The 15,575-nt window shown below is 39.0% G+C and overlaps 1 protein-coding gene across 1 annotated transcript; it reads right to left on the reverse strand.

Moving 5' to 3' along the window:
• Positions 1 to 1,926: 1,926 nt before the first annotated feature.
• On the reverse strand, positions 1,927 to 11,899 carry FDX1 (ferredoxin 1; the record flags this gene model as incomplete). Its single annotated transcript, XM_008631011.2, has 3 exons — positions 1,927 to 5,039; positions 8,835 to 8,964; positions 11,761 to 11,899. Coding segments are annotated over 3 exons (384 nt in total), but the record flags the coding sequence as incomplete, so codon positions are not given.
• Positions 11,900 to 15,575: the final 3,676 nt, after the last annotated feature.

A 15,575-nucleotide genomic window follows, 5' to 3' on the forward strand; every position in this document is an offset into this window, starting at 1 on the left:
GGTGTCACTCCCTCACGTGCGTGCCCGCGAGCGGTTTTTAATTCCTGTAGCGCTGTGTTGCACGAATTTCCCCCCTGGGGTCAGCACCAGCCGGGGGAATGTCAGGAACACGCGCACTCGGAAAGAGGCAGAAGCGGGACAGCTCCGCTGTACCTGGGCGGACCCAAGAAAGGTCGCACCAAGCCTGTTCCAAACCCGTTTTATCCTCTCTCATCTCTCGCAGATGCGAGGGACGCGCCCTAGTGCCGGCTCGGGGGACGAGGCACCGCGCTGTGGAGGTGGGTAGGCGCAGGGAACATGATGCCGGCTGGACAGAGGTAACCAGAGACAGGGAAGCACAGGGGCAGTGTGAATGCATGGAAAAACCTTTTCCTGGGATCAAGGGAACTTCCAGAACTCTGAAGGGCAGCCGCAGAGACGCTTGGCCAAGCACAATAAACCAACAGCTTTTTGATGAAGAGTTGAAGCTGCAAATACTAAACCACTGCTGGCGAGAAATTACTCTTTTAAAGACATTTTGAAATCTGGACTACTTCACATCAAAAACCCCTGGTTAACTCCATAAAAAGCAAGTGGTGGCCAGTAGATTAGAAAGTAAATCTCAGGGTTACTTTTCATGCCCTCATTTACACTTTTAATGCCTGTTTATGGATGGGCTGTGCCCCTTGTCACTCTCCTGGCAGCACAACGGGGAGAGAAAGCACCAAGGCACTGCAGGCCAGAACAGCACATGGATCTACACAGCCACAGCCCCTGCCACAATGCAGGAAATTCCTACTCTTTCATCTTTTCAGAGCACTTGAGGAGAAATCAGCTCAAGCAGCTGCACTCTTCCCAATGTTTTCTACTATTTGGTAACTCAGTGACTCAGCTTGAGCATCTCTTCTCCTCCTTTAAAGAATTATTTCTCTTTTTTTCTCCCGAGGAGTAAGGATTTTTTTGTATACCCTATTTTTGTATACCACATTGTCCCTTGCAAGGGCAAAATACAGGCTGTAGGAAATCTCCACTCTAGCCTGGACCTGCAAGCAGGACAAGCACTGCCTTGTCACTGCAGCTTTTTCGGACGTGGCCTTTTCAACCTGCCTCCAACTGGGATGTGAATTAGGTTTGGACATGGCTGTGTTAAATCTTTTGGAACCCCATAGCAAAAAATAATGAAATTTCAAGATTTAGTTTTTGTCTGAGAAGCCACCACCTGCCTACAGAACTTGCCTTTTTTCTCTCTCACGACAGCTTGCAGTCCAGATAATGGGAACTTCTCCTGACATAGCAAGATGGGGTGGTGTGAAAATGCGAGGCACACCCTTTTTTCCCCTTCAGACACCACACAAACACCCAAATATCACACAGGTGGGACTGCGGGCTTGGGCCTGACTGCAGTTTGAAGGGGTGGAGGGAAGGGACACAGTCTAGAGCCACAGACAAGCTCCTCTCCACTCTTGAAAAGGCAGAGGGATGTTTTTGGCCTTGTTCACAAACAACCCAATCCAAAGGACCTTTTTACCCACAAGCAACAGAAGACAAGTGTAACCCACCACTCCCCCAATGCTTGTGAAGTAAAAAGTCTGTACCAGCCCCAGACTTTGAGTATGCTTCTAAAGTTTAGTTTGCGACACAAAAGAAACAACGTCAGTTTTGATTTGCTCCTCATTTTTGAGGGGGGGGAGAGAAAAGAAACTCACTCACCCCATCTTTTAGCAGAGCAAGGAATGGTTTTAGAAAGCAAATTACCTGTAATTTTTATTTGGACAGGGAAGTAAATATGTATTCAACTAATACTGATACTATAATTGTGTGTCACTGCACAAGAATTCATACTTACACTTAAATGTGTACCTTTAATGGGTAAGTTCCATTTTTCACCCAGAAATACATCCAATAGCTTGGAGAAGAAGGAAGGAAAAATCCATAAAACAAGAGGTGTCAGAAAGAGGTTAAAAATAAGATTTATTTGCAAATCATTTTGACAATAAACTATTATCTCTGAGCTGTGAATTTTGGGGACTACAAGTCAGTTCCTTTGTGTTCCGAGATTTCCATTTGCATGCAATATGGGATACCTCTAGAATTCAAAATGAACTTCGAAGTGTCCTTTTTTGCCTTGCTGTGCTGAGTAATTCATTCCACAGGCACACTATAGGAGAGTCAAAGTCTTTGTAATGAGAAGCTGTCACAGGAAACACACACAAAACAACCTTGGCTTAGAAAGAAAACTCACTTGGGAGCTGTTTCACATTTGTTTAACACAGTGTTAAGCACTTCAAGATTCCCACTAGAAGTACCTGGTGCTGTATGAAAAAAAACCCCAAATAACCCAATGGAAAAAAACCCCATAAACCCAAAACAAAACCCAAGAAGACCCCACAACTCAATAAATAATCAACATCTACCCCTAAACCTCACAGCTATACTGAAACCTCAGATTTCTTTCTGATGTACGAACGCACAGCACATCTGGTTATGACCCAAGTTCCCTCTCTTAGAAGCTGATGAGCTGTCTCATGTACAAAAACCCAAACCCTCAAGATTTAATAGTAATAACTGTATATAAATGAGCTCAGGACAAAGGCAATACAAAGTGAGATTTACCTTAATATCTGTGTGAAGGCAACCTCTAAGTCATGGTTAGAGTCACAGCAGCAGAAGAGGAAGACAGCAGCATCTTCAGAACATTTCATCAATTTATGTCCACCCTTCTCCCTGACCTTCTACTCTATGCCCTTCATAAAGCCTGAAAACTTTAATTCTGAAGTCTTAGTTTGAATCAGATGACATCAGAAGTGTATTCTGAAACCCCTTCACGATTAAGTTTTGAGCAGACCACAATTAGTATATCTTGCATTAGGGCAAAGCTGAAGGGTAACTCAGAAGGAAATGAGGTAACTCAGGAAATAAAAGAATCTGACCCACATCTATTTTCAATACAGTTCTAGAATATACTAATTCTTACAACAAAGAAGGACTTTTTTTTTTTCCTCTTTATAAAGCTCAAAATAATCCCAATATTTGACACTGGAAAAATAATTTTTCTCCCATCCCATACATATAATAATGCAAGAAAAGATGTCCAGATGTCATTGTTGCCAGTTCAAACAAAGCATTAATGAATTCATTAGATCATTCAAATGTAAACAAACATAGTTTATATATATATATAAAATGCCCAAAAAATCAGAAGGTAACAACTACTGGTGATAACCAGTTCATATAAGTATTTATGTAAAGTTGGAGAGAGTAATAGTCTTAGAAACATTATTTTATTTGGGCTACTTTAGGAAGACTAAAACAATATTGAACTGAAAGCTCTTCATCATCAATCCAGACACCATCTCACCGCAGGGGTTTCCCTATGCCTTCTGAGGAACCTAGGCCATTTTTATGAAACAAATATACTTGGTCATTTCACATCAACCATTACTAAAATGATCCTGAGAGCAAAGCCCAGAATCTAGCAATCTCTTCAAGCTGAACACCCTACCTAACATCAGACTGCCTCCTGCACAAGCTCACAACTAAAAAAGGATAAAGATTTCAGAACAAATCTGATTTTGACAAACACAGCCCTGTTCAATCCCAACTCAGCCATCTCCAGAGTACAGTAAGAGTTTGTGATGGGTAAATTGTAAATCCAGTTGCTATGTTTTCCCATTACACAGCTCCAAGGATTCACTCTTCTAAGCCCTGTCTATTCCAGTATTTGTGGTGTAGTTAAATGTACATACTGTTGAGGTTTACCAATACCTGATTTGGGCCATTGTTAAGCTGCAGGTGCCAAGATCCTGCATCAGCCTGTCCTGGTTTCACCTGGGAGAGAGCTAATTTTCTTCCCAGCAGCTGGTGCAGTGCTGTTTTGGATTTAGAATCAGAATAATGTTGATAACACACTGGTGTTATAGTGTAAACACAGCTTAGCAACAACTAAGTCAAAGCCTTTTCAGCTTCTCACCCTACCCCACCAATGAGGGAAGCTGGTGGTGCACAAGGAATTGGGAGGAGACAGAGCCAGGACAGCAGACTCCAAGTGACCAAAGGGAGGTCCCAGACTGTATGGTGTCATGCTCAAAATACCAGCTGAGGCCAAAGTTGGCTGGGGTTCACTGCTCCAAAACTGGCTGGCTATTAGTCATCATGTGGTGGGCAACTGCGTTGTGCCTCACTTGTTTTATGTATTTTATTTATCATTATTACTGTTGTTTTCCTTTCTGTTTCTGTCCTATTAAATTATCTTTATCTCAACACATGAATATTTCTTTTTTTTTTTTTCCCCCAAGACTACCCCCCCTCCCATTTGGAAGGGGGTTGGGCAAGTGAACGGCTGTGTGGCATTTAGCTGCCTGCTGGGTTAAACCGTAACATGGCCCTTAGAACTCATGGGTTTAGCAGTATTTTTGTAAGACAACATTTGCCACATATCTCATTAAGATTCCAAAGTTCGGAAAATTCCTATCCTGAAAATCCACTATTTGCTGAGGAAGTATCATATTTACTGAGAATCCAAACTAGCTCTGAGCACACCATCTTTAATGGCAACACTTCAAAAAGACCCCGTGCAGTCCTACAAGTTCTTTTCTCTTACACATCCATGTGTGACACCTAGAAATACTCAGGGTTTGTTTTAGAAGTCCTGTACAGGTGATCCAGTTTTTAAATGTCATTAAATGTTTTGGCAGAATAATGTTATATGAAATCTGTAATACACTTGCTAATGTTTATAATCCAATGATTACTTATAAGAAGTATTATTGCATTTTAAGCGTAAAAATATAAGAGGTTCTATAAAGAAAATTAAAATAGCATTAATCTAATATTGATAGTCATATAAAATAACTCACAATTATGTAAGTTTCCATATTTAATTACACATTTAAAAATAAGTTATAAAAATAATTAAGCTTCTTTAAAACCCCTAGGATATTTTCTTTTAGGAGTTTTTACTCATATCTACTGATTGTCTAGCATCAGCCACAGCTTCTGGTACTCGAACAGTCATATCATTCATTGATTTCTTCAAGCAGATTTGGCAGCCTAAACGTGATCTGTGGGGAAACAGGACATTGTTGTTAGTTCTAGCCCACCAGCAATCTAACAGCATTTACCCCCTTATGTGTCCGACACTCAGCCATCCCAAACACCACGAACCAGGAACAACCACTCTTGTGCAGGGCCTTAATCAAGCACAGGAGCAAACCATGTGCATCAGCACAAGGATCTGTGTGGCAATAGTCAGGATTTACAGCCAGACCAGAGCTCAGCACACTGGAAAGTTCCACACTGAGTACTTCCTGCTCACTGCGAATGCAGAATACGGGTGACCCTTCCCTTTTCAGTGGGTCACTAACAGGTCAGTCCAGTGCAGGGAGTGATGCTTGATCTCACAAGGGACATTTGGCATCTCTGAAGAGATAAAGGCTTTCATTCAGATTCATTGCTCAGAAAAAGCAAAGCCTAACCACCCCCCATCCAGGGTTCAATGTTCTCACACTAAAAAACTCAAAATTGGGTTTAAACCAGAAAAGTAAGAGTGAAAAGACAAGAAACATAGGAAGGAGAAGGATAACGTAATCAAGGCACTGGAGCAGATGTCATCCTCCATTTTTAGACCTATCATTCAGCATGAGAAAGCCAGATGTTGAACACGAGCAATTAAAATCAGAAGATTTAGTACCACAACAAAACTCTGCAGACATCACAAGCTGCTTTTATTGCTGGGATAACTTTTAATTCAATGTCCATGTCTCAGTATTTAAGTATAGAATACTAAAGACATCAGCAAGGATGGGCAATGTTCTGTAGCACCAGTCTCTGGCAAGACACTAGCTAGCTGACAGCCTGTTTCAAGAATGTGAAGTTCCCACTCTTTTATCCACCTCTCCATATGCATTTATCTGCATTTGCCTTTTAATTCCAAATGTCATTTCCTATTGCTCAAGAGCACAAAATCCTTGTGCGTGTTTTCACAGGCAGGTGATGATACTGCCACATCACTGTAAATAAACCTTACTCCTCACTGTGTTTTCCTGAGTCTTTCACGAGGATGCTCACACTAATTAAAACCTAGCACCATCACCTTTACATCATGCTGATGACCACATACTCTTACCAGGCAGCTTAATACTTCTTGTTAAAAGATATGGGGGGTTTTTTTAACCAATTACTTATCCTTTACAGGGCCTTTGCTCTTATGCTGTTGCAACTCAAAATTTAGTAAATGATTTCTAGACCTAAGTAAACTGCATGAACTACAAGATCTTTCTTCATCTCAGTGACTTATATGAAGAATTTCCATATCTGCTTCATCCCTCTACAAAAGCTCTGTTGAATTCTTTCCTTGCCCATAGTAGATAGTACAGAAAAGCAACAGCCCACAGGATCAGAACAGTGTTCTTCAGCTCCAAATCTCATTTTAAAACGTTTTCTCTCATTTAAAAAGTTGGGTTGCCACCTTCCTATTCCTTTGATGTGGAAACAGTTTCAAAGCAACTAATTAAGCATTACAGACAGCAGGTCAAAAATGCCATATTGAATGCCAATAGAGCTCCTGGGTGAACGCTACATAGCCATTACTATTTGTTACCACTCAGTTTATTTACTGCAGTGATACTACTTCTATGGATACATCAGTTTGAAAGAAGATCACAAAATACACCAGGACACCCTCTGCAAAGAAACCTTCCAGTACATGGGCAGCCCATAAAATTTGTAGAAATAACAATGCAAAAGAAACTTCACTTTTATGTTATGTTGCTCTATTTTACGTGCACCTTGTACATCACCCACTGGCTCTGTACACAAAGTTTCCTGTTTCTGATAGGTTAGAAACAAAAATATTTGTCTACTTTTGCAAGCTGTTTCTCAGCTTATTTTCTACTTTAGTATTATTTTAACTTGCCAGGGTTTGCACTCCCCCATCTTACTACTTTCTACTGTTCTGCAGTTAATCAAAACAATTTTATTTTAACCTAATTAATCATTCATTTTAAAAAACATGAGCTTTCATGGCAGTTGCTGGCTGAAATTTTCCCAGATACAGAGTCACTGACAAGAATAAGCTGTTATGCTTATACCTATGACAGAACATAGAAGTGCATCTCCATTACACAAATTTACATCAGCACAGGAGTCCAGGTAACCTGCAGCAAATACCAGCCACTTGAAGCTCTGTCTTTCAGAAGAGTCATCCTCTCACATATATGGAAGGTCCCTGGCCATAGGGAAAATGTGTGATGCTAGGAAAACCTAACAGAAGTACCAAATACCTTCAGAGGGTCTAAAGCTTAATTTGGTATGAAGAACTTAGAAGGAAAATAGACACATTTAAACAGAGAGCTCTGGCTTGCTTGTTTCCCAGTTCTTCAGCAAACTCTCCTTGCTTTAAACCTTTACTTAAAAGGTAGCCAAAGAAAAAAGGTTTTTATTATATCATATCCCTCCAGAGCTATTTAGGAATTATTTTGGCCCTGAACCTAAAAGTTACTCTTTAGTGTGGTAGGTGGCAGGCTTAATAGGCATATAGTTTTTTTCAAAAGTGAAAATGGGTTTTTGTGTGACAGGAAAAAGGATAAAACAAAAGAAGCTACAACAAGTTTCTCATAGCTTGACTTCTTTGCCTTTACAACCTCCCATAAATGTTCAGATTTGCCTGAAGTGAGAAAGTGTATTGTTATGTAGAAATTATGAGTACAGGATTCCCTTTACTGATATAAGGAGACAGACAAGTTAATTCAGAGTACTTCTTTGCAGAGTCATAAAAAACTCTATGCTATACAGACCACGTATAAAGCCTCTGACATCATTGGAAAGATTCTCAAAAACTTCAACAAGCAGTTCCATTGAAACATGAGGCTTATGAAACCTCACAAGGCACAGCTGCCTACTGTTCCTGAGGGCATGTTCTGTGATAAAGGCTACTTGTGCACCAGCAAGTGCAACAGCCCACCTGGAATGCATCTGTGATGAGGATGTGACACCCTAATTACAAGATGTGTGATGGTGGGGGTGATGCAGAACAGAGGTTTACTTTAGAGTACCACTAGTGTAATCCTAATTTCTATCAGCAGTCAGAGCACACTTCAGGATCACTTTCTCCCAAAAGGGAATCTGGTTTGTGTGCACAAGGAGCCCTCTGAAATGAGTCAAAGCATAACAAGTATGTACACTGACCTATCTCTACACTGTTTGTCCTAGAGAAGGCTTGAAGGAAGGATTTTAGCAATGTACATAAATACCAGAGAGGCTGGAGAAGGTGGACTCTCCATCCTTGGAGATACTCAAAAGCTGTCTGGACATGGTGCTGGGCATCGGATCTAGGTGGTCCTGCTTGAGCAGGGGGTTGGAACAGTTGACCTCAAGAGGTCCCCTCCAACCTCAACCCTTCTGTGATTCTGTGAAAAGAAGATCTGACCAAAACCTAAAATACTAATGTAAACACATTCATAAAATAAATTAACTAGCTACAGACTAACAAGGGACAGAAAACAGAAGGGAAGAGAAACAAGAACAAGAAAATTCACACACAGGACAGCAGTGGCAGAGCTTTCATGGCAGGAACTAGGTTTACAGTCGTTCTTTAGTTCTAACATTTCTGCACCAGACCTCTCTGAAGACAAAGTACGGGCAACTGACACTTTTCCGTTACAAAAACAATAGTGACATCTTTTTAACACGAATTCAGATAAACAACATTTAAACTTGGCAGTCCCATTTGTATAACAGAATTCAGCTATTTATCAAAAGCTGATTAAGGTGCTCCAAGAATATTGGACTGCCCCATCTGCAAACCTTTCTTCCCATTCTTTGGGGAAGTAATGTAGGCAAGTGTTATGTTGCCTTACGTTTCTGTGAGGCCATATGCCAGGTCCAGCATGTCCATCTCTTCATCAGTAATTGCATCTAGTTTCTCAAATATGTGGTCTTCAAATATTAAATGACAAGTTGAACAGGCTAGCGTTCCTTCACATGCACCTAAAGAAAAATAAATCAAGATAACAGAAAATCCAAGTTTCAAACTGCAGCTGAATTTCAGAAGAAATCCTACATGTGTTTGTCTCATACAAGAAGTCTTGGTTGATTAGCAAAATTAATGTTCCATATATTCCCGCATTCATATACCTACTCTGCATTCAACTGTTAATAGTATTTCTACAGTTCCTGTAGCATTAAAATTTACTTAAATGCTAAGTAATTAGTTAAAAAATGCTAAGCGATTAGTTAAAATACTTAACTAATCCCCTTTCCACCATTTAAAGGAAGAAAAGCTTCCTACTATAAGAATGCAAAAGCCGACAATGCTGTCCATCAACACTACTTCATTTATTTCCTATGCTGATCCTTCTTATCTCTCTTTCCCATGGTTTTGAGGTTTCCTCTAGAAGTTCAACAGCAGAAACCTGCTACACACAAAAAAATCCTTAGAAGTAGAGAGAGGAGGGATTTTATACTTATTTCTTCTCACTCAACAGAACACTAATTCACAGGAACAAAGGCAGTCAGCCTAGAGAGAGATGGCCTACATAGATTATGAGGTGTTCCAGTACGAGTCAAGACTCTAACAAGTGCTGGGGTTGAGCAGCACAAGCACCAACTCCACCTACCTGCTACAGCAATTAGGTCATCACAGCACAGTAAAAGTTAGAAATCTAACAAATTTGTCCCTGACACTGTATTGGGCTGGCACCAAGTTCTCCACAGTGTTGAAAAAGAAATACACAACTTCAAGAAGAGGGGGGAAAGTGAAATACCAAGGACATTACAAACCTCAGGCTCTGATTTAAATTGATAGAAGAGAAGCAGACAACACATTAGCCAATCTTCACTTACTTACTTATTTCCAGGGAGAGCAGAAGCAAAAATACTGTGACCACATCACCTTTGTAATCATATGGAAATAAGGAAAGCAAAGTTGTATGTATAACCACTACTATGAAAAGAAATAGTGGAACTCATCATTAGACCACAAGAACCACACAGAAAGCACCATGCTGCTACAGTATCAAAAGCATGTATTCAAAGTGAGCATGACACTGTACTAGAACATTTAATTTCTAAATTATATCACATCTTCAAATACGCATGAAAAAGCAGTTTAACTGAAGTGCCAAACATAGAATTTGTCATATCAGCAGTTTAAGCATCCTTAATGTTTGGGAAGCAAGGGAAGGGATGAGGGGGGGAAAAGGAAAGAACACTGACCAGGCTCTTTGAACAGTAGTAGGTCTTTCCACAACTGTAAAACTGGCAATAACAAACAAACTAAGTGCAGCTAAATCATTCAACAGATATGTAACCCTTTATACAAAGATATTTCTATTATCACTAATGCACACGGGATGCCCCCTGGTGATAGAAGCAAATAGCAGGATTTACATTTTACTTTTCCCTCATTACTTTTTTCCTGAACACAGAACATACATTTTTACTACATTATTTCTCTGCCCTAGTACAATGTTTCATTATCAAGTGGTTATTAAAATGGGACTAGCACATGTTATAATTAAAGACTGCTACGTTATTCCAAGTTTTCAGTTTGGCTTTTTTATTGACAGCATTGCTTTTTCCCACTTCACCACAATGGTTTAACACAGCGGATATTGACACAGAGAACATTTACTGTAGCATACAAGCAGACCAAACATAAGCCTAAATGAGTCATTTAATAAGTGATACATAAAGCTAGTTGCATTGCAAATTTAAGAGAAAATTCTTCTTCCCCAGATATACCCAACTCTAGAGACCTAAGAGCTGTCTCAGATATTAAGTATAAGATTTTAAATATTATCAAAGATTTTATCACTAGCAGTAAAATTTATTTGCACTTAACTAGAACACACATCAAATTTCAAACTGTGCTACAATACTCTGATGCTTTTTTCTCTCACCAATTGCTTCATGTTATGCATTCAGTTCTGAAAATTGTACTACCACTTCCTGCATTATTTCTATAAAGTTTTCAGCTCATGTTCACATAAATACCTTCCCAAGGTATTTAATTGCCATTACCTAATACCTTTGAGCAACGTGGTCTAGCAGTTTGAGCAATGAGGGCTAGCTAGTGGAAGATGCCCATGGGCAGGGGCGTTTGAAACTGAACAATCTTTAAGGTCCCTTCCAACCCAAACCGTCCTATGGTTCTAACTATGGAAAGTGCAAAAGTTTGAAGAAACAGGGAGATGTTGTAATTTCCTCCTATTTTGATTTTAAACAGAATTCGTGCCAAGTTAGAATTTCACAAGGTCTCCTTTACCCCAGTTCTTTAATAAGAATTAAACTTCTTGCTCTTCCCTGCTAACTGACACAGATTTGGTTGCTACTTTCACTGTGCACTCCTCTAGCACATATATAATGCTACAAAAAGCCTGGCAATAAATTGAGACAGCATGGCACTACAGAAGTAACCAGACACTGTTAGGAATACACCAGTTCTGTGTTGCCTCCAGAACAGAACCTTTCTGCTCAGAAGAAGTCTGCAGGTGGCATGTTTCAGACTCCACTTTGACAGCCCTCTGTTCACATTCCCCTCTTTAATACTCAAGCCAAGATCTAGGATATACCCCAAGTATTTTTTTTAAACTTGAACCAAAATATTCTATGCACCTGAAGGAGGAAAAGAAGGGGAGAAAATCCAAATGAAGTACAGCTAGGTTTTATGTATAAATATTCATTTACAGTTGGACTCAATGACCTTAAGGGTCTTTTCCAATCTAAATGAATGAGGAACGTAGTTTCTAGATACTGAATAAAATGTTCAGTGCATCTACTTACCAAAACCATCTATGTCTAGATTATTGTCAACAACAACATCCAGCAGTGAATCCCCAGGTTTTCCCTTGGCTGTTAATTTCTCACCATCACGGTTTATGAAATGAACAGTTATTTTATCTTCTGAGCTGAAAAAGAAAATTACATAATAGAATTAAAGAATTTTAGAATTTTTAGTGCTTCAGAATTGATTGCATACCACTAAAATAATAGTTGATACTGCTACTATCAACTCCAAGGAAAGAGAAACCTAAGTTATTGGCTTTTAAAAGCTGTATTGTACAGGTATTTACTGCTGTACATTGAACAAAAACCATGAAAAGTAAGGAAAAAAAAACCCCTTAGAGGGTGTTTTGTCACTACAAGCTATAAGGGATCCAGATGTTTTGCCTTTCACCAAACACAATCAAATTATTTTAGGCACAATATTTGTATTTTTAACAAATAAAGGAGCTTATTTTAAATGTTTCTCTCCCCACTTTTCTGTGAACTCTGGCTTTGGATTTACGAACTTTTTGTTGTTCTCATCATTATTATTTAGGATAAATTCTAAACTTTCTTATTTCTGCTTACAGTTTTAGACATTTTACTTTATTAATTCCAAAATTTAGTTCTTCTCTCCTCCCACAAATGGAAATACTCCAAAAGCATTCTCCTGGTTTTACGCACAGATTCTCTTAGGAGCTCATCTTGTAAATATTAATTCTAGTGAAGTATAAAGTTTTTACACGGGTTTCAAAGAAAGAAGGTTTTATATTTGTTTGCTTTTCAAACAATTTTTTTCAAACGAGAAATACGTCTCAAAGTCTGCACAAAAATATCTTAAGACTAAAGCTTTTAACATGCAAAAAACTTATGTTTTTGCATTCCATATTATTTTCACACCCAAATTAAAGGAAAGCTTTAAATATACTAATAAAATACAGCACATTCAATTTTAAACAGACAATTTTCTTTCCTACAGTAAGTGAGCAAAACAAAAACTTGTTGGATGGACAGTGAAGAAATCTGCCAAGAGATGACAGATACAAATTGCACAACCAAAAAGCTAAATCAAAAATTTATGTTTCCATGTGAAATCCATGTTTAAGAACTGCATGCTCCATACTACCCATACTCTTCTTAGTAACTGTGGGCCTTGAGTGATTAATATCATAAGAAAAATATGCAAACTTGAAAATCAAGTCACCCCCTGGAAAACTCTAACCTGCATATCTGAATATTAAAGGCAAAATTTGAAAGTGGCCATGCTGAAACATCAGTGAACAAATTACTTTTATAACTTTTATAAAAGAATATGTGTTTTTAGCAATCTGAGTCCTAGCTTGTTATACAAGAACAATAAATGTTTGTTGCTGTAGACTTCATACCTTGCCACAACTTTTAAGTTCCACTGGAAGCAGTGTGCTTCATGATGATTCATTATGATGTCATGATCAATTCTTTTCCTATCATCCCTCAGTCCACCCTCCAGAAGGCAGCCACAAGCTACTATTAACTATAAATTCATTCTAAAACTGTAACTGATAGTGAAGAGTTGACCTTGCTGACCTGCAGAATGCAACTGAAGTGTGTACTATAAAAAAATTCAGAAATCTTAAAGATGTATCTTTACAGAATGTGATTTATGTTGCACAGTCACCTGTGATATCTGAGGACCACCAGCAAACCGTTCTCTGGGGGTTGAAGAAACCACTCTGCTTTTCATTTTGCTCCTCTGCTATGTTAACACCTCCCACAACAGAACCAAGGAAACAAGAACCCACTTAGATAAACTAGTACAAAATTCACCACCTCCTCTGGGAGTTTACAACTGATGGGTTCAGACTGCATCTGGAAAGGTACAGATTCACATTCTGAGAGTCTAAGTAAACGTCTGATGGTGTAATTTTAAACTGTTTCAAAAAGCCCCTCCAGAGCTCAAAGTACACTCTCCTTTGCTGAAATATTTCTGTCAACATGACAAACACAACCCTGACAGGAGACACAAGGCAACGTGTACTTGCATTTCTGGGCATGCTCTGCCCAAGGTATAGACATGGCAAGTACTAAATATTTATTCCAATATCCTAAACATACTCTTTATTATAGGATTAGGCAATCACAAGTACCATGAACCAAACAGCAACAAGTCTGGGCACCCATTAGGTCCCTGGAACTTTTGTAAATGACAAGTCAACTGCCTCCCAGTTTTCAAAACACACTTGAAGCTTTCTTCACCCGTGGTTACACTTGAATCTGATAAAACACCACAGTGTCACAAGAAGAACAGCCCCACCCCTGCTCCTTTGTTCCTTGTCTCTCCAGCGCTCACAATGCCCTGCAATAAACTCGGTGTGGGAATGCACTGGCTGAAAGCCAAACTTCACAGGTCAATAACCCCCAGATGTTAGAACCAGCAGGGTCAGATTTGACCCTTAGATGAAATCTACACCAATTTAGAATTGCTGCGTTACTGCAACAACACAATCTAGGTTTCATGGTCAGATTGATTTAATCTCTTTACAGTGTAAAAATGTGGGTTCGAGTGATCCCCACTCCAAATCACCCTGCCATCATCCTTACACCAGTTTTACCACAAGTCAACTCCTTTTGCTAATCCGGCTGCAAATCAGCCATAAAACCAAAGTAGACATAACTGGACCAGAAAGCAAAATTGCTAAAGTGCCACTGCCCACAACAAAAACAAGAAAAGAGCAGTGAGATGCCCTTGTCAGTAGGGACAATCTGGTATTTGCTTCAGCCAGTTGTGGACCTGCACTGTGGCTGTGCATGTTTCATGGTGTGGCATTTAGCAAGGGGACAGACTGAAGTATCACCACCAGGTCACTGACTTTTGTTAAAAACTGACACAGTAATTAATCTTTCAAAAGGACCTAATCCACCCTGATTTATAATTGAAACTAAAATTTATTTGTGTAAAGTTAGATCTAGCCTCCTTAAGTCTTTCAGTAGATCCATTTTTTTGCTATTGCCACCTTCTATCACTCTTCACATAGCCAAAATATTTTTTTAAAAAATCACTAGTGCTTTACTTGGTGGTGAAAATACTTTCAGAAGTGTGTGTATGTAATAATCAGATTAGTCAGACATTCAAAACACACACTGAGCCAATCTTTTCAATGGCTGGGGGATACCATTAAAAAAAATAAAATCACATCTGCATGAAACAGTATTTAGGCTTTATAAATTTCAAATAACATGGTTTTTATCCACCCAGACATTGTCTGCATCAAGAAAAACAACTATCCAAATACCATCACGCTGCGAACTAGTCACAGGCAATTAACACAAAACATGTGCCAGGTCCGTGCAAGTATGAATAACCTCAGGATTATCAGGAAGAACACAATTTATATTGTGTTATCTGCATGAAGCATAAATATCCCAATTCATGCTCAGAAAAATGCTTTTCACCAGATGTAAAATACAACCAGTATCTTCATATGGTTGCCACAGCACTATCAGCATTTTTTATCAAGCTTCACAAGGATACTCTAAATTGAGCACACTGCAAAGGCACAGAGGAGCACCAGAAAACTGTAAATGCTGTTTGTTGTCCCTCCCATGCAAATAATAGCAAATACTGCAAAAACCTCGACAGCTACTTCTTCCCCCTTAAAAAAATTATCCTTTGAATCTTCAGCTATTTCTTCCAAGTTAAGAATCACCTCTTACATTCCTCCAAACAAAACATAACAACTTTAGCCTGGTATTGCACATGGTGAGACCAGCTCTTATTCTCAGATCTTTTAATAACTAGCAAATCCAACAGCCCTAATTGCCTGAGGAATTCCATGAATTAAACTATTATACTG

Source organism: Corvus brachyrhynchos, unplaced genomic scaffold, assembly GCF_000691975.1.
Source record: "Corvus brachyrhynchos isolate BGI_N302 unplaced genomic scaffold, ASM69197v1 scaffold363, whole genome shotgun sequence".
NCBI classification, from domain to species: Eukaryota; Metazoa; Chordata; class Aves; order Passeriformes; family Corvidae; genus Corvus; species Corvus brachyrhynchos.